This window comes from Xiphophorus couchianus, chromosome 11 (assembly GCF_001444195.1).
Source record: "Xiphophorus couchianus chromosome 11, X_couchianus-1.0, whole genome shotgun sequence".
Classification (NCBI taxonomy): Eukaryota; Metazoa; Chordata; class Actinopteri; order Cyprinodontiformes; family Poeciliidae; genus Xiphophorus; species Xiphophorus couchianus.
In genome coordinates, this window is record NC_040238.1 from 4,703,581 (window position 1) to 4,729,694 (window position 26,114).

The following is a 26,114-nucleotide window of genomic DNA, read 5'->3' on the forward strand; positions in this document are numbered from 1 at the left end:
GTAAATTTGGGATTTTGTCTTTTGGCCTTCACATTTATTTATTTGAAACAGAAAACATTGAGCAGGTGGAAACTTCTTTACTTCTCCAAACTAATTTAGAAAAACAAAAAGTTTTCTTGCACCAGTTGCCATATACTGCAGATTTTTCTCCTCTATACTCTTACTACTGCTGAAATTGTGGGACATGTGAGAACTTCATCATACAATAACTTTCAAAAATATTTACATTTTCATAGAAATCTGAAAAGTGTGGCATTGGTGGCCCTGCCACTAGAGAGCTCCACTTTTAACCTCCAGGTTGCTGGTTTAATTCCCCCCTGCTCCTTCTGAGCCTCATCCTGCCAACCTGGACCTTGAGCAGCCAGAACATTTGAATATTCAGAGGTTTTGGACGCCAGAATGTGGTTTTACTTGGAAACTCCAGGTCACAGGTACAACATAGTAGTGGAAAATATTCATAGAAGTCGAGGAGATGCTACTTCTGACCTAGTTTAGTTTTGAACTTGTGCTATAAAGATTGTTCCAGATATAAACATAGTTCTCTGTAAATATTCTGGGTATTTTATAATGAAGTATGGATTTTTTTAAATGATTTTTTTAAATGTGTTACATTACCACCCACAGGCAAAATGCATTGACCTTCAAATTCCCAACTAATTCAACATGGAAAGAATTTTAACTGCTAGTTTAGTTTTTTACTTTTATTATAAAGACCGCTTTTATTTTTATTTACCATTTTTATGTTTCAAACACAAACTTTAATGTACTTTGTTTTGATTTTATGTGACAGAACAACAGAAATGGCTAACTGGAAGAAAAAGTAACATTATCAGCTGCTTTTACAAATAAAATCTGAAAAGTTGATTTAATAAATCAACGTTAATGTTGTCCAACTTTGTATATCTTTAAGCTGAAATCGCAAAAAAATCTCCCCTTGATGAACATTGTTGTGTAGAGATAAAGTTAATGTTTATTTGTAAATTTTGGCGCTTTTTTCCCACCATGATCGTTGTGTTTAGAGTTTGGCAGCAGTTTTTCTCCCAAAATTAAGACCAAAATTTAAAAATGTATCTCATCCGACCATATTCTGGCTTTTGGTGGTTGTGTTTTATCTCTGCAGAAAACGCTAAAACAGTTCCCACCTTATTGTGATTATTTGTGTTTTCTTCAGGCCACAGAGAGCGACCTGGGAGACGTGGATCTGTCTGGACTTCCAGAGGCTCCAGTGGACAGCGAGGAAGAGGAGGAGGAGGATGAAGACCTGGAGAGAGCGTCAGACGGACTTCTGGGCCGGGACCTGGTCCGAGAGTGTCTGGAAAAAGACCCAGCCGACCGCAACGATGACGACATCGGTCAGTTTCATTTGCTTTTTTTAAACTTCAGTTTTTAAGTTTTATAAGTTTTTCAATAAAAAAACTTCTGAAACTTTATCAAAAACTGCAGGTGTGTGTCGGAGTCTGTTTGAATGAAAACATGTTTATTTTTCATTCAGTGGGTAGAAAATATAGAGTAACTTTTTTTTTTCCAAAAAGTTACTCAAGTAAATGTAACTAGTTACTCCCCAACTCTTATATCAGTCAATGTTTACTCAGATTTAAGTTGTTTTTATGACAGAATTTATGATTTCAGCCTCTAGTTCAGTACAAATTACCGAAACCTTAATCAATTTGAATTTTATTAGTAAAACAGTAAAACGTACAGTGTTGTAAAAATACACCACATTTTTTTCCAAAAGGTTAGTTGAGTAAATGTAACTAGTTACTACCCAGCTCTGGAATCGGCCAGAAAACTGCATTTGGTGCGCCCCTACTGATCAAATATTCCTATAAAATTGTTAAAAGTGAATTTGGTGTTTTTTGTTGCTCTCTGTTGCTATTTTGGGACCATCAGTCGCTCAGCTTGAACACACAGGGAACCCTCCCCTCATAAAACCCCCTGCAGAGGTATCTAAACAGCAGTGCCCTTCTAATGTGTATTTTTAAGCAGGCAATCACTTAAACGGCCTCATTAGTGCCTGGAGCAGAAGGTGACTACATCAGAGAGCGAGGCACGGCGGTAAAGGCCTGGCCTGCTGCGTGCCCACCGGGTCGGCCGGGTCTGGCCTTTTCACCGCCTTCTCTTCAACTCATGAATATTATGTTTAAAAGAAGAAAATAAATCTAAAATAGCATTATTAGGGGTCCATTTGATTTAAGTATGAAGAAACACTTTATTTGAAGGGGTGAGACTCACATGCCACAAACATGAAGGAATCTTCATCAGCTATTGTCATTAAGTGTCATTGCTAAATAATGACACTTTTAATGCAAACTTCCATTACAAATTGCATTAAAAGTGTCATTATTTACCAAATAATGCTTCATGACAACAGCGACAAACATTCATGAAAACTCCTTCATGTTCATGACAGGTGATATGTCCTGCTTAACAGTGTTAGTTTAGTTAGTTTGTTTGACTTTATTGAACTTAGTGTAATAAAAGAATAAATGGTTACACAACCAAATGCATTTAAGAGAAAAGCAAACAAAAGAACAACAATACTAAAGTATATTACCCGTTCAAAGTGCATGTCTGAAAAATATTCTAAATATTAGCTTTTTTTAACAACAATTTATCTGTAAACTGGTCAACATAGATCACCTTCATGGAGTAGAACCATCCATCCATCCATCCATCCATCTTCTTCCGCTTATCCGAGGTCGGGTCGCGGGGGTAGCAGCTTCAGAAGGGAGGCCCAGACTTCCCTCTCCCCGGCCACTTCTTCCAGCTCTTCCGGGGGAATCCCGAGGCGTTCCCAGGCCAGCCGAGAGACATAGTCTCTCCAGCGTGTCCTGGGTCTTCCCCGGGGCCTCCTCCCGGTGGGACGTGCCCGGAACACCTCACCAGGGAGGCGTCCAGGAGGCATCCTGACCAGATGCCCAAGCCACCTCAACTGGCTCCTCTCGATGTGAAGGAGCAGCGGCTCTACTCTGAGTCCCTCCCGGATGACTGAGCTTCTCACCCTATCTCTAAGGGAGAGCCCAGACACCCTACGGAGAAAACCCATTTCGGCCGCTTGTATCCGCGATCTCGTTCTTTCGGTCATGACCCAAAGCTCATGACCATAGATGAGGGTGGGAACGTAGATCGACCGGTAAATCGAGAGCTTCGCTTTTTGGCTCAGCTCTCTCTTCACCACGACGGACCGGTACAACGCCCACTTAACGGCAGACGCTGCGCCAATCCGCCTGTCGATCTCCCGCTCCCTTCTTCCCCCATTCGTGAACAAGATCCCGAGATACTTAAACTCCTCCACTTGGGGCAGGACACCCCCCCTGACCCGGAGAAGGCACTCTACCCTTTTCCGGCTCAAGACCATGGCCTCGGATTTGGAGGCACTGATCCCCATCCCGGTCGCTTCACACTCGGCTGCGAACCGCTCCAGCGAGAGCTGCAGATCACGATCTGATGAAGCCAAAAGGACCACATCGTCTGCGAAAAGCAGAGATGAGATCCTAAGGCCACCAAATCGGATCCCCTCAACACCTTGGCTGCGCCTAGAAATTCTGTCCATAAAAGTGATGAACAGAATCGGTGACAAAGGGCAGCCCTGGCGGAGTCCAACTCTCACCGGAAACGAGCCCGACTTACTGCCGGCAATGCGGACCAGACTCCGACACCGGTCATACAGGGACCTGACAGCCCGTATCAAAGGGCCCGGTACCCCATACTCCCGGAGAACCCCCCACAGGGCTCCCCGAGGGACACGGTCGAACGCCTTCTCCAAGTCCACAAAACACATGTAGACTGGTTGGGCGAACTCCCATGCACCCTCCAGGACCCTGCCGAGGGTGTAGAGCTGGTCCAGTGTTCCACGACCAGGACGAAAACCACACTGCTCTTCCTGAATCCGAGGTTCGACTATCCGACGGACCCTCCTCTCCAGGACCCCTGAATAGACCTTGCCAGGGAGGCTTAAGAGTGTGACCCCTCTATAATTGGAGCACACCCTCCGGTCCCCCTTTTTGAACAGGGGGACCACCACCCCAGTCTGCCAATCCAGGGGAACTGCCCCCGATGTCCATGCGATATTGCAGAGTCGCGTCAACCAACACAACCCTACAACATCCAGAGCCTTAAGGAACTCCGGGCGGATCTCATCCACCCCCGGGGCCTTGCCACCGAGGAGCTTTTTAACCACCTCGGCGACCTCGCCCCCAGAGATTGGAGAGCCCAACCCAGAGTCCCCAGGCTCCGCTTCCTCAGTGGAAGGCATGTTGGTGGGATTGAGGAGGTCTTCGAAGTACTCTGCCCACCGACCCACAACGTCCCGAGTAGAGGTCAGCAGCACACCATCCCCACTATAAACAGTGTTTGTGCTGCACCGCTTCCCCCCCCGAGACGCCGGATGGTGGACCAGAATCGCCTCGAAGCCGTACGGAAGTCTTTCTCCATGGCCTCTCCAAACTCCTCCCACGCCCGAGTTTTTGCCTCAGCAACCGCCCGAGCCGCATGCCGCTTCGTCCGCCGGTACCCATCAGCTGCTTCCGGAGTCCCACAGGCCAAAAAGGCCCGATAGGACTCCTTCTTCAGCCTGACGGCATCCCTCACCGAAGGTGTCCACCAACGGGTTCGAGGGTTGCCGCCGCGACAGGCACCGACAACCTTGCGGCCACAGCTCCGATCGGCCGCCTCGACAATGGAGGCACGGAACACGGTCCACTCAGACTCCATGTCCCCCACCTCCCCCGGGACGTGTTCGAAGTTTTGCCAGAGATGGGAGTTAAAGCTCCGTCTCACAGGGGATTCCGCCAGACGTTCCCAGCAGACCCTCACAACACGTTTGGGCCTGCCAGGTCTGACCGGCTTTCGCCCCCACCACCGGAGCCAACTCACCACCAGGTAGTGGTCAGTGGACAGCTCCGCACCTCTCTTTACCCGAGTGTCCAAGACATACGGCCGCAGATCCGATGAAACGATGACAAAGTCGATCATCGAACTGCGGCCTAGGGTGTCCTGGTGCCAAGTGCACATATGGACACCCTTATGCTTGAACATGGTGTTCGTTATGGACAATCCATGGCGAGCACAGAAGTCCAGCAACAGAACACCGCTCGAGTTCAGGTCGGGCGGGCCGGTCCTCCCAACCACGCCCCTCCAGGTCTCACTGTCATTGCCCACGTGAGCGTTGAAGTCCCCTAGCAGAACAAGGGAGTCCCCAGGAGGAGCACTCTCCAGGACCCCCTCTAAGGACTCCAAAAAGGGTGGGTAATCTGAACTGTCGTTCGGCCCGTAAGCACAAACGACAGTCAGAACCCGTCCCCCCACCCGTAGGCGGAGGGATGCTACCCTCTCGTTCACCGGGGTGAACCCCAACGTACAGGCGCCGAGATGGGGAGCAACAAGTATGCCCACTCCTGCCCGACGTCTCTCTCCCTGGGCAACTCCAGAGTGGAAGTATGTCCAGCCCCTCTCAAGGAGACTGGTTCCAGAACCAGAGCCATGCGTCGAGGTGAGACCGACTATTTCTAGCCGGAACCTCTCGACCTCACGCACTAGCTCCGGCTCCTTCCCCACCAGAGAGGTGACATTCCACGTCCCCAGAGCCAGTTTCTGCAACCGAGGATCGGACCGCCAGGGTCCCCTCCCTTGGCCGCCACCCATCACACAGTGCACCCGACCCCTTTGGCCCCTCCCACGGGTGGTGGGCCCATGGGAGGGGGGGCCCATGTTTCCTCTTCGGGCTGAGCCCGGCCGGGCTCCATGGGTAAAAGCCCGGCCACCAGACGCTCGCCATCGTGCCCCCCCTCCAGGCCTGGCTCCAGAGTGGGGCCCCGGTGACCCGCGTCCGGGCGAGGGAACACCAAGTCCAATGTTTTTACTCATCATTGGGGTCTTCGGAGTAGAACATCATTTGATTTATGTTTTTCATTACATTACATTGAGATTCTATTTTTATAAGACTTTTTTTGCATGTGTTATATTTGCATAGTTTAACTTCATGGTTGCAGCACCATTCTGCAGATAAAACCAAGAAAGAGCAAACTCAAGAGGTGTCTTAGAAGAAGAGTAATAAAAATATAAAACTACAGCAGTGAGGGTGTGAAGAAAAAATGTCTTAAAGCCGGTGAGCAGTTTGGATCAAGGTCACTCTGTTCTCCGCTGCAGCACAGATGAGGCAGATTCTACGTCTCTTATGGGATTCCCCCTTTATGATTTATATACACTTCTACCAGAGTAATTTCTGCTCTGGTTGTCATGTTTTAAAAGAGGAACAACTTCCTACACTGCAAAAACACAAAATCTTACCAAGTATTTTCGGTCCAGTTTCTAGTGCAGATGTTTTAGTACACTTGAAATAAGACAAACTTACTTACAAGTAACTTATCGGAAACTTTGCAAACAAAAAGTCTTGTAATAAGTGAAATGATCTGAACTAGATCTGGGGTTGCTAGGTAACGGGCTGGGCTTGGCTGGGGTTGCTAGGTAATGGAACAGTTTTCTTTGTGAAACAATCTGCCAATGGAAGTAAAACTTTCTCATCAATATTAAGGAATTATTGACTTAAAATAAGGGCCTATTTATTTTTCTTTTAAGGTAGTTTGTCTTGTTTTAAGTTTATTAAGATATTTGCAGAAATATGAGCTTGTTTTAAGTCCATAATTCCTCAATATGAATGAAAAAGTTCCGATTATAAATAAGGGGGAATGTCTTGTTACAGGTGAGATAACCTGCCAATGGAACAAGTATGTTTGACATAAAACAAGCTCATATTTCTTTCTGAAAACTTGTAAGTTAATTTTGCCTTATTTCAAAAGTACTAATGTATTTCACTAGAAACTAGACCAAAACTACTTGGTAAGATTTTGTTTTTACTGCAATGATGTTTTTATTATATCTCTATTTCTGTTGTTTTACTGTCAAATTTTGCAGAAAGAGAAGCTTTAAGAGATGGTACGATTCTCTTCTAACAAAGTTATCGTCTCTTTGACAAACAGAACAACTGCTGGAGTTTTTGCACCAGCTGCCTGCGTTCGCCAACATGACCATGTCTGTACGGCGAGACTTGTGCAGCGTCATGGTGTTTGAGGTGGTGGAGCAATCTGGCACGGTCATCCTGCACAACAAACAAGAGGTAGGAATGATTTTACATCCTCATTTCACAGAATATTTATCTCAAAAGTCAAGCAAGACACAAAAGGCTGAGTGTTTTTGAAACTCCCAAACAATCCTTTGGGATTATGGATTTCTGCTTTTAAGAAACAAGCCCCCACAAACAGATTCACCCACAAAAAGTCAGGAACATTTTTCTCCACAGCTGTCCTTTCCCAGCATTCCCTCTGGAAAACTAGCATATGGATTGGACATGTTAATATTGATATTAATATTGCATTTGATATTTTGCATGAAAAATGCTGGATACTAAACACCTTTTGTGCAATTTGTGTTGAAAAACTTTTGTTTTCTATCAGTAACTCTCTCTTAATATAAACCGCAATATAACTGCTAGCATATTTTAGGCGAAAGCAGTAAATGAAGGTTTGAAGGAGCGTGTGCTTCCTTCTCGATGTGTGCAGAGCCACTGCAGCGTGTTAGCGCTGCCAGTCACTTGAGCTGCTACAAAGCAAATTAATTAAGTTACATGTCTGAGAGACAAGAGATCCATTCTGACTGTTTTCTTCCACACAGCAGCAGTAAAACTGAACGAAAATTGATATCAAATCGACCATTTCTGAGATCAGGAAGACAGGGATTGATCTGACCATTGGTAAAACTTAGAGACTCTCTCAAAAAATGTGTATTTGAACAGCTGTATGTTTGTCTGTGTGCCTCCATGCTGTCTCTGTCAGGTCGATTGATGGGCAGCGCTCCTCCACTGTGTCTCTGGATTCACATGGTGAATGTCAAAGAGAGGCACTTGGCTCCACTCAGAAGTCAAAATGACTTGGCTGAGTGAGAGCGAAAGGACAATAAAGAGGCTAAAGTGGTTTAGTAGAGGAGAAAAGAGCAGGGACGTGCTTGAGAGGAACAAAAAAAGCAAAAATAGCTTCATTTTTCACTTGCGATATCATGGTTGCTAATTATTTTTGCCCATATTCATTAAGTAAATTAAAAATAGCACAGCAGAATTGCTAGTTAGCAACTTTTGTGTGCTATATATTTCTACGTGTGGTTGATTGCCTCAACTATTTCCTTTTCTTCACCTCCGAGAAACAAGAGGGGCAGCAAGTAAAGCGGCAGAAATAGAAACGATGGGGCCGAGAAAGAGAAGAAAGAGAGAAGCACTCACAAATATCAGTGATGGCTGCAGAGGGAGCCCAGGGTTCGTTCGCCCTCCTTCCTGAGCGAAGTAAAGCAGTTTCTATTTAAAAAGCAACCGCTGGAGACATAACTCAGGAACACAATGCACTAGTGCCAAAATATACTACAAGTTCATTTCAAATTTGGTAACAAATAGATGTTTTGACTACAGACCAACAACCAACCCTGAATGCACAAGCGTTCATAGACACGTTGCACTTTTTGCTGCAGAGCAAAAAGCTGCTAGCTAACATTGACTAGCATTGGTTTTAGGTGTTCAGTTGTCAACATAATGCACTAAATCTTAAATGTGTGCGTAATATATAAAACAAACAACACAGTGCTTTGCTAGTAATTGTCAACACTTTGACAACTAGATTTCAAGGTTAGGAAAAAGTTTTCATTTAAAAACATAGGAAGGGAAAGGGAAGTAGGTTAGTTATGCTAGCTTGACTATGACAACCTCAACATGTAGATGTGCTGCAGGTTTTGGCATGTTTTGTTATAAACAGCAACATGTCTGTATTGTTAAACACCTGAGAAAACAGTGCTAAGAAGCAATTAAGACCCATTTTATGGGATTAGCTGCTGGAGTCACAGAATAATTTGCTGCTGCTGTTCATCTGTCTGCAGCTCGACCACTGGTATGTGATCTTGAATGGAGCCGTGGAGATCAGCCACGCAGAAAGCCGAACAGAGACTCTTTGTATGGGGAACAGCTTTGGCATCTCGCCCTCACTGAATAAGCAGTACATGAACGGAGAAGTTCGCACCAAAGGAGATGACTGCCAGGTAATACAGATTACTACATATTATTTATAAGCATTGATATGGTAAAGATTAACACAGCATTGCCCCTCCCTTATTTCTGTGCACTGCCTGTCAGCTGGCTGAAAGAAAACACTTTTACCTTGCTTACAAGAAAGATCATTTTGACTGTTAAATATTTCCTGCTGCAAAAAAACGCAATTATTTGTGGTATTACTGCTACAAAAGTAACACATTTGTAAAAATACAGAAGGATAACTACAAAAACTAACAGGCTAGAGGTTAGCACATAGCCTAATTCATTAAAAGTTTATTTTTAAGGTGCAGAATGGCTGGTGTTTTTTATTCTTTGCTGTAATAGCTCCATAAAGTGTACAACAGTAGTTAAATAATTATAACTCTGACTGATCGGCAAGCTTTAGCATTTTAAGGATTTTTAGCTCCTTCCGTTCACTAAAAGTTTTATCATGAGTTTGAATGATCTTTATTATTCTTTTCTTATAATTTATAATTTTTTTGACATTAGTAAAAGCCTGACCTGGCTCTATGATTTCTCCTTCCTATAGTAAAAAAAGACTGATTATCTGATTGACACTTCCCATTTTGTACACAAAAATGAGTCATTTCTGTACAGTATTTATTTTTACTGCTACTGAAGCTTTTAATTTTAGTCCTGCTTTTCTTTAGCCTGTAAAGTAAAATGTGTGTCATGGAGCAGAAATGCCAAAGTTGAGTTGATTTCATTTCTGCTTTTCTTCTTAGAGTTCATGTCTGCCTCTGCAGCTCAATCATTTCTCCTCCTGCTTGTTGTTTATATAAACTTTTCTTTCTCAACAGAATCCCAGTAACAACAGTTTCTTTGTTAGAGTGACACTCTCTAAAAGAAAAAACACATTCTTAATATAATGGCGATGTGAAAAGTCACAGAAGTTCCCTTTGTCCACACCGACTAGTTCCTCTGCGGCACATATCGTTTCCTTACCACACATAAACAGGAAGTTGCAGAGGTAGACGTTAGTGAGACAAATGCAGAAACTGATGAGATAGACAAGAGGAGCAGGTCATGTTTTAGCGAATTCTTGTTCAACTAGCTGAGATGATTTTGGACCTCCACTTCTCCCAGTTCAGTTTTATTTCAGCGAGAGCTTTCCGCTGTCGGACATTTCCTTCCTCTGTCTGTGCGATCCTCCCATGCCTCACTTTGCCAGCTCTCATGCGTCCACTTTGCTGTTTTTTGAGTATCCGAACGTGGTGCAGAGCAATCTTCTGCTCTACTACAAGTTCACCCGCTGTCCGCATGTCGTCCTCGACCAGTTCGTCTGCATCGCCCAGGAGGATTACTGGCGCATCCTCAACCACGTGGAGAAAAACACGCACAAGGTGGAGGAGGAGGGGGAGATCGTGATGGTGAAGGAGCACCGCGAGCTGGACCGCAGCGGCAACAGAAAGGGACACATCGTCATCAAGGTTTGTGGCACAGTTACATGGACCTGAGCAACCTTTTGAAAACAACTACTTTTAGGAGTGTTTTATTTTTTAGATTTACTTGATAAATTTTATTACGAAGGATTTCCACTCTTACTTGAGTAAAATTTCTGGATTTTTTACCCACTGAATGAAAAACAAACATGTTTTAACATAAATTCACCAAACTCAGACACACAGCTGCAGTTTCTGTTAGTTTTTTATTGAAAAAAATTGATTTGGAAACGTTTTTGTTTGTCTGATTTTGTTATTTTTAGTTACTTATATGAATTATTGTCATTTTGGTCCTTAAACTACCAAATCTCCACTAAAGTTTATATTTCGGTCTGTCTGATTATGTAGTTTTTAAATATGAAATAATTTGGTCAGTTACTCAGTATTTGAGTAGACTTTTTACCAAATACTTTTTACTCTTATTTGAGAATTTCTAGGACAGCTACTTTTACTTTTCCTAGACCAAAATATTTGTTAGGATCTTGTGGGTTTTTTTTTTTTTTTTGTGGTGCTCAAATGTCTCCTGAAAGAATGGTTACATTTTTTGCTGTCAAAAACTCTGCAGACTCAGGTTTAAATGCCAAAAAGTTGTACTTGAATCTTTTTCCAGCTATATTGCAACATTATGTACAATTCTACTGAAAGACAACTAAAAGGAAAACTAAAAAAGCTGCAATAACCTAATTGGGTAAATGTGCAAACTAACAACTAATGTTTTCCTGTAACTCCTTGTGATTTAATCTCAACATCCCACATCTTGATGTGTGAATTTCTGATCATTTCAACAGACTCATTCCCGTACACGGTTTTGGGAGATTTTTGGATCTGGATATTTTTTGAGAAGAAAACTAATTTGTTTTAATTTAGTCCAGAAATATGCTGAAGACAGAAGATTGTTGCCACAATTTTTTAGCAATTTCAGTGTTGCTGTTGGCGTCTTGGCAGACTCTCTGGCACACTTTCAGTGATTATTCTCATCACTTTTGGAGAAATATTCTGTTTTTCCATGTGGATACAGTATGGAAGACAGTCAAAAAGTGTTTTTTTAATATAAACATACCAAAGTCAAAACCAAGTTCTATTTAACCTCAATTTTGACTCAAACTCTTTAATAAGAACGTGAACTCTCGTATAATTTGAATTTATTGACTTCACTCACTCAAGGCTCGTAAAAAAACATACAATACATCTGCTCTGTGTTCGTTGTTGATCATTATGGTTGCTAGCAGTTTATTGTTTGCCGGAGTATTTTCTTGTCAGCTTCCTGAAGCCCTTTGATCCCATCGCCACAGCTCCAGAGGTTGCCAGGTATCGATCAGCTAATGGGCCTGAACGATTCTCTCCGCTGCCTTACCCGAGGAAAGCTGCTGGCTCTAAATCACATCCACTGGGGATGAGTCAATTCACAAGTGTTAGCATTTCCGCTTCTCTTTCCTAACTTTGTTCTTTTTTTGTGACCGACACAAAGCAGTTGCGTCTTCTAGTTTCTGTTCCCCAGTCAGACAAATCGTTTCCTGCAGAGTCCGCCGCTGGGGGGAGGTTAACAAGCTTGGTGAAGCAGGAAGAGTAGACGTGTCTTGAATGTTGTACATCGCCGCTTGACATTGGAGTTTTACACCAAACAGGAGCAATAATGCTCAGGTGTTATGTGGATTTACCCTTAGATTGGTTTGAGACTTCATCTGCCTGGTTCTTTAGATTATGGGTGGCTGACGGCTCCATTAATCATTTTCATGATTAATGTTAACATCACATATTCACTGCAAAAATACAAAATATTACCAAGAAATTTTGGTCTAGTTTGTTGAACAGATAAATATCTTTTCAACAATAAATTTGAGGTGTTAGAAGTCAATAGTCCCTTGATATAGGTGAAAAGGTTTTAGTTCCATTTGCAGATTCTTTCAGAAAGAGAACTGTGCCGTTACCTAGCAACCCCAGCCAAGCAAAGGCCGTTACCTAGCAACCCAGTTCTAATTCTTTTGGCAGATTATTTCACTTATTACAAGACATTTTTCCCATTTTATAAGTGAAATAATCTGCCAATGGAACTGGAACTTTTTCATTTATCTAAAACAAGCTCCTAAATCTTGGTTAAAAGCTGTTTGTAAGTAATTTTTTTATTTGGAGTGTAGTAAGACATTTGAACTAGAAACTAGACCAAAATGTTTGGTTTGTTCTTCTGTTTTTTTGCAGTGTTAAATGTGTGTAACTACATGTTTTTAGTGTGTAAATCTTTTGTCCTTTTGTAACTGTTACAATCTTTCCTTAAGATTTTCATAAAGTCATCATCTTATGCCTTTATTCTCATATTATTTTGACTTTATTCTTGTTTTATTTCAATTTCTTTCTCATATGACCTTATTCTTGAAATTTTTCTCATTTTTCAAATTATTGCAACTATATTCTCTTAATTTTTATTTTTCCTATTATGACCCTATAGTACTCCATGGTACAAAGTAATTCATAATTTCTTAAAGATTTTACAAATAAATGTCTGGAAAGTTTGGTTTAAATTTTATTCAATCCATGAGAGTCAATAATTTCAGGTTGTGTTCAGTTCAGTCAGGGTTTCGGATTTTGGTTTGATTTAAGTGGCAAAACGTCCTTTTGCGCCGCCTGAATGCATGTCCTCTGTGTTGGACTTTAATGAAGCGTTCTGTGTGTTTTTAGGGAACTCCAGAGCGTCTGATCATGCACCTGGTGGAAGAGCCGTCGGTGGTGGACCCCACCTACATCGAGGACTTCCTGCTGACCTACAGGACCTTCCTGTCCAGTCCCATGGACGTTGGCAGGAAACTGCTGGACTGGTTCCAGGTGGACTGCTTCCGGGACACGGTCAGTTGGGGCTGAAAAATGTCTGTTTTAGGGCGATGGCTAACTAAAACTCTGTTTGGTTGAAGGTTAAAGAAAAGCAAAAGCTTCCTTTAAAGGGAGTCTGCATACAAATAACAGCTCAACTTAACCTCCATTATACCAATGCAGAGTTCAACCACCAGAGTAGGGAAGTAACTAGTTACCTTTATGCAATTACAATTACTTGAGTAACTTTTTTGAATTAATGTACTCCTAGGATCATTTTTACCTTTTACATTTACTTGAATAATTTTCTGTTAAAGTTTCATAAGTTTTTTATTGAAAAAATCTAATTTGGAAAAACATATTTTGCCTGATGTTATTTTTGTTACTTATATGAATTATTGTGATTTTCGTCATTAAAATATCAAAATTTCCACTTAACTGTATATTTTAGTCTGTCTGATTATGTAAGTTTTAAATATTAAATGACAGATAATTTGATCATTCAGTACTTTACTCTTATTTGAGTAATTTATTTAATGACTAACTAATCTTCTGTTTAACGAGGATCATGTTCAAACTGTAAAAGAAAAACAATTTCAAAAATTTTTGGGGTCATCAATTGTCTTCTACTATGTAGCCCAACTTTTAGCATTCTTGACTTTGGTCAGGGGCCGAACAAAGTCATTTGAAGGGCCACAACTGGCTCCCGGGGCCACACTGTGGGCATCCCTGGCCTAAAATCAAATTTTCTTATATTGTCATGATTGTCGATCGCAGCTTCATGTGTTGAGCCGTTTACCTGCAGATGGATGCAGGTACAGCCAGCTCAGCTGTCTGCGAGCCAGTTACTGATTGGTTCATGCCTGATGCTTTAACCTGAGGTTGGTGTTGTTCTGTCAATAGTCGTTACTTTGACATCCAGCCTGGAAATCAACAAACTGGATCCAGGAGAAAGACGGAGCAGAATGTGAAAACAGCAGGAAAAGACGGAAATGTTTGTTTTTTTAACTAAAAGACAGTTAGGATTAATTTAAAGGGGCGTTTTATGTGATGGTCATCCAATAACTCAGCTGTTGTTTTTCTTTTGTTGCTGTATGAATTGATTTTTTTCAGAGAATAAATCTGTGATGGATTTGTATCTGTTTATCTTTGCTGCTAGTTGCTTCTGGTCCTTCAAAGTCTGTTTTCCAAATGTGAAGTATGGAAAACAAAAAGTACATTTGGGGAAAAACTTTTGTAACTCCTGACTTTACTTCCTATTTATTCTTCCATCCTTCCTTCTTTGTGTCCTTTTTTTCTTTCCTTTTCTTTATTCATTCCATCTTCCTTTCTTGCATCCTCCATTGTTTCTTTTATAATATATTTATTTTCTTCTTCTGGTCTTCTTTCCTTGTTATTTTCTTTGCCTTTCTTTAACTTTCCATTTTTCCATCTTTCCTTGTCGTATCTTTTTTTCTTTCCTCCTTTGTCTCCTGCCACCTTGCATCTGTCCTTCCTTCTCTTACTTAATTTCCTAGTTTAACATTTCCTTCCTGCTTTCTTTCTCTTCTTTCCTTTATGGTCTATCTTATTTCCATTCAGTTTTGTTTACTCTGCGCTGGTGTCATATGTATAAATTCAGAGTGAATATTATATTTTATATATTAAATTGAAGTAAATTACTGTTAAGTCTGAAAAGGTTTGGTCATTTTACTTCAGTGCAGAAACTCTGCTGATATCCTGATCTTGTGATCTTCTTGTAGAGCTTTGAAATCATCCAGTGTTTATCTGATGCGACCAATGCGATGCTCTAGAGACGTAAAGACCTTTCACTCTGCTCTATAAATACTCTGGTGGAGCTCTTAACACGTTTCTTGTCAAACTATACAAATAGCTTGAGGTTTTTAAATAAACCAACAGGGACACAGAGCATTAGAGAAACTCTTAAGGTTAAATGAAGCGTCTGTTTTCTCACTCAGGTGACGAGAATAGTGCTGCTTTGGGTCAACAACCACTTCAACGACTTTGAGGGCGACTTGGCCATGACTCGCTTCCTGGAGGAATTTGAGAAACATCTAGAAACATCAGTAAGAGCAAATACGAATAATGACCTAAAGTTCTGCTCCTCTTTTGCTTTTCAGATTATAATTCTGTTTTCTCTCTTTCTCTGTGGCAGAAAATGAAGGGTCATCTGAGGTTGCTGAACATTGCATGCGCAGCCAAGGCGAAGTGGAGACAGATCACGCTGCAGAAGGCGACCAGGGATTCGCAGCTGCATTTCAGCGTGCAAGGAGGCAGCGAGAGAGGATTCGGCGTCTTTGTGGAGTCGGTGGAAGAAGGAAGCAAAGCAGCAGAGACCGGACTCAAGCGGGGGGATCAGGTGAGGTGGCGCAATGAAATAAACATTTAAATATGCAGCTTTTATTATTAGAGGATCAAATTCCTACAAGTTTTACATTTAACCAGAAGAGGATGTAGATGTACTTTCTTTATCAGGATGACTTCTTTAGTCATAACTTTCTGAGTGAGTTGCTTACTTTTGACTGACCTTTGACCTTGGAAACGCTGGTGACAACATATCAGGAGCAAAGAGCAGATAGGGTCAGAGTGACTTCTGGTTTTCATAGCTGACCTATGACCCATCATGGAAGCAGATTACACAGCAGATGAGCCAAATCATTTCCACCAAGAAAATATAATGAAAAGTTATAAAATGTGACGATGTTACATTTACATTATAAAATCTATTTTTAATCTGTTTTGTTGCAGATCATGGAGGTTAATGGTCAGAACTTTGAGAACATCGCCTTGTCCAAAGCAGTGGACATCCTGAGAAATAACACACACCTTTCCCTCACCGTTAAAACCAACATCTTTGGTGAGTAAAGCTGCATTCTTACTTTACCACAAGCTAAAAATTGTACGAAATGTTTTTTTTTAAAAATATTACTTAAATGGTTTGGCTTGGTGGTTACCAACTCCTGTTTTACTTCACATCTCAGTTGTCTTCAATCTTTTTCGTAAAGTTTTATGTTCTGAGAAAAAAAAGTCAAAATTCTGGAAAAATAAGAAATCTGGGGGGAAATTTTGAATTCTGAGAAAAAAGTCAGAATTTGAGAAAAACAGTGAAAATTATGACCTGAAGATTAAAGCCACAACTCTTTTCTTTTTCAGTGGCAGTAATCTTCTCCTGTAGTTTTCCGTATTTGTATTCTTAAATTAAATCAATGTAAAGTCATGTTCAGTATTAAGAAGTACTGTTTATTCAAATTTTAATGGTTTATTAGTAGGTTTTATAAGTACATTTTATCACAACCGGCCCTTTAAGGACATTTCATAATCTCAATATGGCCCAAAATATAAATAAGATTGACATCCCTGCTCTAGATGTATAAAGCTGATAGTTTTCTGGTTGTGACGAAACAAAATAAAAAGATGAAAAAGTTCAATATCTACTCTTCATTTTGCTCCGACTCTCCAGTGTTCAAAGAGCTGCTGAGCAGGATCATGCACGAAAAGAAAAACGGTGGCCCTCACATTCCTAAGATCCAGGAAAAGAAAGGCAACCGTTTCTCCATCGCCGACTTTTCCGGAGACATCGAGTTCCCCACGGACAGCAAAAGCACCCGGAAGATGAAAGCGAACACCGTGTCGGGGGGACGCAACAAGATCAGGAGGATGCTGGAGAAAACGCGCTTCAGTATACTACCGCCCAAACCGTTCAGGTAACGCTGGGTAGGAGTCGGTGGGAAATAGAAATAATGTTTTCTCTAATCCAGATTAGAAACATAAAGAAGCTACAATTTAGTGCTAAAAACCAACTTTCTCAAAAACATGACTTAACGTGGTAAGATTTGTGCTAAATTTTAAACTTTATCCTCTGACAAAATGATCAAAAATCAAAGTTTTTACTTTTTTATTTTTTTCCTGCTGGTATAAGTTAAAAAAAAAACAACAATTGAAAGATTTCACATCATTACACATCAAAATGTTGGTTAATGTTTCATTTATTATGTTTTTAAATCATTTCTAACCAGATGAGTGTTTAGTCTGGATTTAAAGGAACTCAGTGTTTCAGCTGTTTTACAATTTTCCAGAAGTTTGTTCCAGATTTGTGGTGGATAGAAGCTGAATTCTGCTTCTATTCTATTCAGAATGTTTTTTAAAAGCAGTTGGTGTTTTACAGACAGTTTTAAGTGAAACAACAGCAAAGTGTCGTCAGTATATAATCATCCTGTAATCGTTAGCATCAGCCATAACGAGCCGCCGTGCCGCTGGAGCAATTGTGCAGATGGAGCCCGTATTCGATTTTCCATCCGTAACGTGGCGATCCAGATTTGATTTCATCATTTCATTTTCTCTCCATGCCTCGTTTAACTGCAGGCTGCGGCAGCGCTGCAGAGACAGCAGATCCTGTTCTCACCCTGTTAATTACGCAGCTAACTCACTCAACACAACACACACACGGCCGCACACACTCCTGTCTCCTTCTCACTGCTGACTGAATGCTCTGAGTTAAATCATTTGCATCAAACCTCGACGTTCTCTGTCTCACACCAAACATCGGATGACTCTTTGATCCAAGCTCAGCTTTCAAAGGTTCTCCACTGCCATCTATTTATCAGCTGAGCTGGGATTTTCATCTCCTTTGTTCCAGCTGAAGCCACATCAGGGGACTAGATGTCTGATTAAAGGGACCGGATAAGATAATAGGAGTAAAGCAGGTTATTGGGGCCAGTCAGGATTCACCAGTTCCTTTCATGAGGAGGAAACTTGATAGCGTTCGTGTCTGGGTGTATATCCAAACAATACATTAAGTAAAAAACATTTATATGCAGAGCAATTAAAAATAACATGTCTGCTTTCAGAAAAATGCTTGAAGTTTGAATTAAAAGCAAAAATATTCCACTTTTTAAGGCATTATGAGTTTTATTTTTGTGGTGGAAGTTGACTGTTAAATACTTATTTTTTGTTCTTTAATTTCAGATTTATGTGAAAATGTTACCTCAAAGTTATTTCTGTTTGTGGAAAGATTTACATTGCAGAGTTTAATTTTTTAATAATTTCTCAAACAAAATTCAACAAACCCCTTTAAAATTCTTAATAAAATGGAAAAACAGGGGCGTGCCGCGGTGGCGTAGCGGTTAGCGCGACCCGTATTTGGAGGCCTTGAGTCCTCGACGCGGCCGTCGCGGGTTCGACTCCCGACATTTGCCGCATGTCTGCCCCCTCTCCTTCCCCGTTTCCTGTCAGCCCACTATCATATAAGGGACACTAGAGCCCACAAAAAGACCCCTGGAGGGGTAAAAAAAAAAAAAAGAAAGGTAAAACATTAAACCCTCTGTTATAATTAAAAACTTTCCAACTCCACAGCTTTATTTGTTTACTGCAATATTTTAATTTCTTTGAAATAAAAATAGAGAAAAATAAAATTTATAATAAAATTAATAAGATTAATAAATAAATAGTAAAATTAAAAAATCTGATTTTCAGTATTTTTCCATTACTGTCAGATTTACAGCTGAGTTAATTCTGGGTTCAAATCTTCTCAGACTTCAGTGATTTAAGTTTGACTGTTAAGATTTGAAGCCAACATCAGTTTATGAACTAATGTGACCATTAAGATAATAATTCAACATGTCTCTTAATTAACCTATTCTGATTGTGAAGCAATTTATTTAATGCTGTAATCATTTCAGAGAACAATAATGATTTGCTCTTCTGTTGATGTGTTATTGAGTCGACGCTCAGTAATAAAAAACAGCCAAAGAAAACTGTAATCTTAATAGGTTTGTGACTTTATGACATTTTTCTGCATTTATTACAGCAAACATGTCGTTACTTTTCTTTCATAGTTTGGTAAAAGTAATTTGTTGTTTCTGCTGTTCGATGTGAGCATAAAGGAAGAAGCTTTGACCCGTTGCTGCATCTCCTCCGCAGATCTCCGTTTCTTGTTCTCTTAGAAATAATTTCCTGCCTTTCATGCGTTTTAAATGTTGTCTCTCTCCTATCTGTCTGTCTCTGCTGCTTCAGGGGCCTGTTTGGGTAAGAAGAGCTCTTGTTGTGTAATTCCCCATCCTCCAAATGTGTGTCAATGTGCTCAACAAGCTGCCAAACTAAGACACAAACTCATCAACACACCTTCATCTGCACTGCAAACATGTCTAGACTTTATTTGTATGTTGTTTTCTATAAACTGGAGGCATTTATTTGAATATGAAAGCTAAATCATTTCCAGATCTGGATCAATATTAAAAATAGAATATATTTGCATTTCCAGACATTATTTGCCATCCTATACTTTAAATAATCTGCTAAACTCTAAAATTTATCTCATTTAGCCTTTTTCTATAAACAAGTTTATTAATTTTGTTTTTTTTTTGTAATCTTCTCCGTTTTAGCGCGCTCATCTTTTAGCCTAAAAGTGTAACTCTAGCCCTACGTTTGGGAGAGACATCTAAAGTTTTCAACAAAAAAAAGTGATGCATCAATTCAAAACTTAAGAAATGTTTGACCTCTGTCATACTTTCTTAGTCCAGCTATTCAGACACACTGAGTGTTTAGGAATATTAATGATAAAAAAATAAATCCAGGACTTTATTTAAACCTTCATTTGTGCCAATCTAAGCCTAAAAATAGTCTTAAAAAAACAAAAAACATGGGAGTACTAATAATCAGTAAGATTTTCTCCTCTTTTATTATCCAATAAATAATATGGTCACTGATATGATGCATTCACTGTAACAGTGTTTCGATGTTGTTTTTTCAACCCCTTCCTTAAAGGACAATGAGTAAATTTATGAAGCTGCAGTAAAATCATATCTCACCAGATTTATGATTTAAAACCTAATCTGTGTGTGGACTGCCATTAACTTCTCACTAAATTATTATACTGGTTTATCCATTATGTATTTAGAGTGAATATACACAGATAAATAAAAATAAAATTCGTTTTTTGTTGTTGTCTTGTGAGTCTGTGTTTTCTACCCATGAATGCTTCTGCTCAGTTGCCATTTCTCTATGTAATAATCTCAGAAAGATGATCTCTGTAAATGTTCTTGACATTGTGCCCCGGTGGACATTGTGATTGAATCATATGTTAATATTCTCTCAGGGTGAAGCTGCTACTCTTTCCCCTTTCCTCTAAATTCATAACAAAGAGTAATTTTATCACCTCCGCTGTTATTTCATCCCTCTAATCCCACCGCGCCTTCTCTGATTTCTCTGCGCAGTGATGGCGGCCTGGGTCAGAGTCAGGATGACAGCATCGTGGGCACCAAACAGTGTCGTCACAGCGTCGCCATCATGCCCATTCCTGGAAACCTGTCGTCAAGCAGCCCTGACCTGCTGCAGCCGGCGACCAGCGTACTGGACTTCTCCAACCCCGCTGGTGAGGAACGGCCAGTAAAACCGCTTTACATCGCAAAAACACAAAAATACAAAGTCAGAAAAAGACACCAGTAACAAACATTACAATCTGATGCACTGCAAAAACACAAAATCTTACCAAGTAACGGTCTAATTTTTAAAGCAAACATCTTTGTACACTTGAAAGAAGACAAACTAACTTAAAAGTAACTTTTCAGCAAGAAATAGGAACCTATTTTAAGTAAATAATTCCTTAACATTGACGAAAAAGTTCTAGTTCTGAGAACTGTGCCGTTACCTAGCAACCCCAGCCAAGCCCAGCCCGTTACCTAGCAACCCAGTTCTAGTTCCATTGGCAGATTATTTCACTTTAACAAGACATTTTTCCCATCTTACAATAAATTGAAACTTTTATTTACTGATTTGGCTAATTTACTAACACTGTGCATCTTTTACAAAACACAAAATGAACATTTACCAGGAAATATTCAAAAACTTGTTTCCCAAAGAAGGAGTTTATAATCAAAGGAAAATGTAAATTTAAAGGTAAATATCAGAACCTCAAGAAGTTTTTGTGGTGAGAAAATACGGAATATTTTGTGAAATTAAAAGAACTCAAACTACTGGGTAAGAAAATGGTTTACACTAAATATGAGAAATAATCTTGATATATTATGTTGTCGTTATTGTAGCATTGTTAGCATCAATATTATAATTAATATGTAGTGGAGTTACTATTAGTAATACTCTGACCAATGGGAATATTGTAATTGAACATATTTATGTTGTTAAATTACTTAAAAATAGCAAGAAATCATAAATATGTGTTGCTGGAGAAGTGTTGGGCTTTAATAAGTCCATACTTCTACTCAATCCTTTCAACATTTATTACTTATCGTATTACTGTAATTTTAATTGTAAATTTTTACGTTCATTAAGCTCAAATTAAGTGAGTAATTGTTATGGACATAATGGCTGAACTTTGTTTTTCTTCTGGTTTATTAATCAACTTTTTTCTCTTGAAAGTAGTTAGTAGATTTTAAGGCAGACAGGATGAATGGATTTGATGTCCTCTTGGATTAAACAGGTTTTTAGTTTGAATCTTTCTGTGGATGTTCTATAGGATGGAGATCTTTGCCCATTATTGATGGTGTTCTTTCAGCCGTGTGTTTTGGGTTGTGATCCTGTTGCTAAGCAGACAGTTTTGTCTCACCAGTCAAAAGATATTATCTCTGAAACCTTTGCGCTCGTCTCCATCCTTTCTGTCTTTTTTCTGTTTTTCTATCCTGAGTTTTCTTCAATAGAGGTCAGTTGGGTTCAAACTGCGAAGGCGTGTTGGTCATGTTATCACAAATTACATACATTTGCCTTGGAGTTCAGCATGGACACTTATTTTCACTTTTCTTCTTCGACAAGTCTGGTGTAGCTTTGTTTAAAAAAGCAAAAATATATGCATTTTTAATACATACTAAAAACATTAGATGCATTAGATTGTTATCACTTTATTTCTTTCAGGAGAAATAAAACAATATTTCACTGAATCAACAAGTTTGTTTACATCCAGTTTGAGGGAAACCATTAACTGGTTTCCCTCAAAGATTGTAATGCTGTTTGCAGCATGATCACTTTTTACTTTATAAGCTGCAGAAACATTTTAGTTTCTCTGCTCTCACTAAATGAACATCAGGAGAAAGTCTAGATAATTTCTGTGAAATGTAAAAGAGAAGCGACTGAGACCTAAATCCTGCTTCAGAGAGCTGACTGCTACTCTCAGAACTTCTCCTCTGGAATCTTATTAATAATAAAACTAAAAGAAACTTTGAAAGTCACATAAAAAGGAGCAAATTTGGCAGATTTGTGTTATATTTAGTGACGTGCTTTTGAAGATGTGTTGATATGAAAAGAGAAATATAAATAAAAAATGTCTGTGCAGGAAGGAAACGCTCATTAAGCTGCTTTTTGCTGCGGCTCATGTTACTAAGCAGTTTGTTGCTAGGTAACCGAAGTCGGGCAGAACCTTAAACTGGCAGGTTGTTGCTAGGTAACCAAAGAGTGGGCGAGTTAGTTGATTCCAGTAGCCTAGCTTAGCTTGGGTTGACTTTAGGTTGAGCAGCTAAAGTCTTTCCTCTGCCTACATTCCCCAGAATGCTGTGCGGTTCTGGATCAAAGTTCAATGAATGTTCTATTGGACGTATTACCTATTTATATTGATCACGTGTATCATGATATGTTATTATTAATTTATTCCCTACAGTGCTTCAAAAAGTTAACTTTCTTGTACAGAAATAGCACAAAACATCTGATGAGATATTTATCCAACACAACTCAGTGTCTTCACACATTTGTTCTTTGTTTCCTTTCTGCGAATACAGGAACTGACGAGTTTCATGTTTCCCATCAAAATAACCAGAACAGAGAGGCTAATGGACGAAAGAATCACTGGGGGTTTTCCAAACCGTTTCTGTTTCTCATAGACGAGGATTAACCTCCAGGGTCATTAGAGGCCGACTTTAATCTGCTCCTGTCACAAAGGTTCCCGACTCTATAATTATATAAACTAACAGGACTCATTGTTCTGTTATTTATGTGGATGCAGACAGAATGTCAGAGAGCAGACTGAGAAAGAGAAAGGCGACATAAATTGTTAGTGACCATGATCTTAATTTATTCCACAAGTCATATATCTGCTCTGACAGATGTGTAGATGTTGTATATCTCTGTTTTTATAGCCTCCTTTCCTGTTGCTCTCCTTCCTTTTACTAAGGTTTAATTGTAAACTGAAGAACTTCTTTTTTCCCCAATATCTACTGCAGATTTGAGCATCCCTGCATTAATCACATCAGCATAAAAACATAAAGGTTTTGCCTTTTTCTTTCGTTTATTTTGCCTTATTGTCAATCTTTTATTGTAAAATCCTCATTTTGTTTCACTTGGATTGTTTTTACTCAACTTTGTTTTTACTGCAGTTTATACTTATTTTATGCACCTGCAGCATTTTTTAAAACCAAATGAGGAAATCCTTTGCATTTGCCCCAAATAAATAAATATAAACCAAAAATGGGACTAAAAAAAACCTGGTCAGTAGAATTGAATGTTAAAAAGGTTATATCTGAAATAGTGCAATTTAATGGTCTTAAAATGTCCAGATTTTCCACAGTTAAGCATGCACATTTTCAATGTGCATGCTCATTCATTCACTGCTTATTATTTTTAACTATCAATTTAAATGTCAGTTATTAAGTAACCGAGGTTCTGTTTTTTACATTTATATGAATAAAGACATAGACAGATCCTAAACATCTTTAATATGGCATACTGAAGCTCCTTTAATACTCTTTTGACACATGATGAGAGCTAATGGGTCTGATTAAAAACAATTAATATTCATAACTGAAAGCTCTGAGTTGCAGTCATACGTTCTCCAACTTGTGACTCCTCATCTGGCTCATAAATCTTTGCTTCAGACATCACAGTCTGTCAGTATTTGCGAAGTAGAGCATGAATCTCTTTTGCTTTGCAGGGTGACTAAATCCGTTTTCTTGCCATCAGGCGTTGATGTCTCGCCTGGTTTTTTGTGTCGTCTCAAACGTGTAACTCTGTGTGGAGCTATTTTCTCAGATCCCCATTTCTCTGTGTTCCTCTTTCTCTGTTTCTTTCTTCTTGTGTTGTTTTGTGATTTTAAACAGATGCTCTAGTGTCGACATGTTGAGTCATCTCTGGTTTCTTATCAGATTAACACCGGAGCAGCAGCTCTGTGGGTCTTTCCCTCATTTTGTTGCTTTCATTTGTTCTTACTGTGGTTTCTCTTTTGTCCCTACTGCTTGCCAAGCTCTTGGACTGTACTGTAAGTATTTAAATACCTTTACAGCTGCTATTTGCCCAAATCTCCCTCATAGCTTGACACTTCTGACTTTCTATAATCTCTGCGTCTTTCAGGTTGTAAAGAATATTGACTTGTGTTTTTATGTTTTGTGCAGTTACAATAAAAGTGCATCAATAAGTCAGACATTGAAAATATTGTACACCCTCAACTCTAACAGAGATATCACCATGACAACATGGTTTCTAAAATTTTATTGGTTAGTTTGATGGTTTGACCATTTTTCTCAACAGAACTGGCTGGTAGAGCTTTTTTAAAGGTTTGATGTGGATCATTATCTTGTTGAATCAACTAATTTTGTACAAGATTAGGGAATTGTTTTTATTATTTTAACAAATAACCCAGAAACTATTGAGCCTGAAATTAACTGGATGCTGCTGTAATATCTGTGTCTTTGTCCACAAAGAAACAAGTTTTATGTTACAGTAGACTGACAAGGTGGTGACCAAGAAAGAAACGCCAGCTACCAATCAATTCAGATCTAAATAAAATTTGGAACTATCAACGTTGAAATGCAAAAACAGTTCTGGAGAAAAGTTGTTTTTTTATGGTCAGAGGATATAAATATTCACCTACTTGGCTACAATGACAAGAAGTTAAGTTTAAATGTGACAAGATCACAGGACCAGCAGTAAAACATGGCGGTGGTAGCATAATGCTGTGGGGTGAATCCGAGACAGAATCCCTGAATTAACCTGTAGAAAGTGGATGCTCCAACAAGTAATCATCCTAAACACAACTATTGAAGAAAATCACAAACAGAATAGTTCAGATAAATGATTAAAACTAATATTTAAAGCTAATTAAATAAATCGAGATACTTACAATATTTAACTTCTTTAACATGAAATAACTGTAAAATGCTTGAATGAGAACGCCATAAGAACATAATATTGTATGAAAAAAGAATTCTGTTTAAAAAGAGAGAAACAATAAAAACAATAAATTATGCAAATAGAAATTATTTGTTGCTCTAAAAAACAGTGGGGAAAAAAATGGCAACGAACGAAGATGCCAGGTGATCCTGTAAGAACCACCATAACAAATCCATTTCCAAACGTCTCTGTTGCTGAACTGAACTGATTCTCCAGTAGATTTGTTGATTAACTGGATGTGAGAGCAACAACTGTCTTCCTGCATTCAGGTCAAGTGTGCAGCAGTGGATTAAATGTAATTATCCCTCCTCCTTTTCACAAGATATAATAGGTGGATTTTTATCTGAGAGCTTTTCACACTTTAATCACAAGTCATCAGCTAATGAGACGAAGCATTTAGCTTCCACACAACCTGCACTCTGCTGGCTGTGAGCACATGCAGCTCACATGCAGTTATTTCCAACTGCTGCAAAATACTCAGTGCCATTCGTCTGTCACAAACAGTAAATATTATGTTATTGATATTAATGAGGTTATGGTCTGCAAAGTGGCCATTTATCTGCAAGAAAAAGGGCCAATGTCAAAATATCAATTTGTCCTATTTCCCCTGAACAATCCATGAAAGTGAACTGGAGGTTAAAGAATTAATTTTTGTGTAGCTGAATTATTCAGCTACACAAAGA

General features: G+C 39.5%; 1 protein-coding gene across 15 annotated transcripts in view; it reads left to right on the top strand.

The window, feature by feature from the left end:
* Positions 1–26,114, top strand: part of rapgef6 (Rap guanine nucleotide exchange factor (GEF) 6) — a 133,030-nt gene that overhangs the window by 81,068 nt on the left and 25,848 nt on the right. For 6 of the 15 annotated variants that reach the window (XM_028031862.1, XM_028031872.1, XM_028031861.1 and 3 more), the window contains 12 exons: positions 1,172–1,352; positions 6,978–7,114; positions 8,914–9,072; positions 10,363–10,515; positions 13,201–13,365; positions 15,288–15,395; positions 15,485–15,688; positions 16,078–16,186; positions 16,790–17,033; positions 19,342–19,353; positions 20,541–20,698; positions 24,506–24,520. In XM_028031862.1, coding sequence (XP_027887663.1) covers positions 1,172–1,352; positions 6,978–7,114; positions 8,914–9,072; positions 10,363–10,515; positions 13,201–13,365; positions 15,288–15,395; positions 15,485–15,688; positions 16,078–16,186; positions 16,790–17,033; positions 19,342–19,353; positions 20,541–20,698; positions 24,506–24,520 — 1,645 coding nt within the window. The remainder of the gene's footprint in view (positions 1–1,171; positions 1,353–6,977; positions 7,115–8,913; positions 9,073–10,362; positions 10,516–13,200; positions 13,366–15,287; positions 15,396–15,484; positions 15,689–16,077; positions 16,187–16,789; positions 17,034–19,341; positions 19,354–20,540; positions 20,699–24,505; positions 24,521–26,114) is intronic. The other 9 variants (XM_028031875.1, XM_028031869.1, XM_028031871.1 and 6 more) reach the window with 3 other exon arrangements.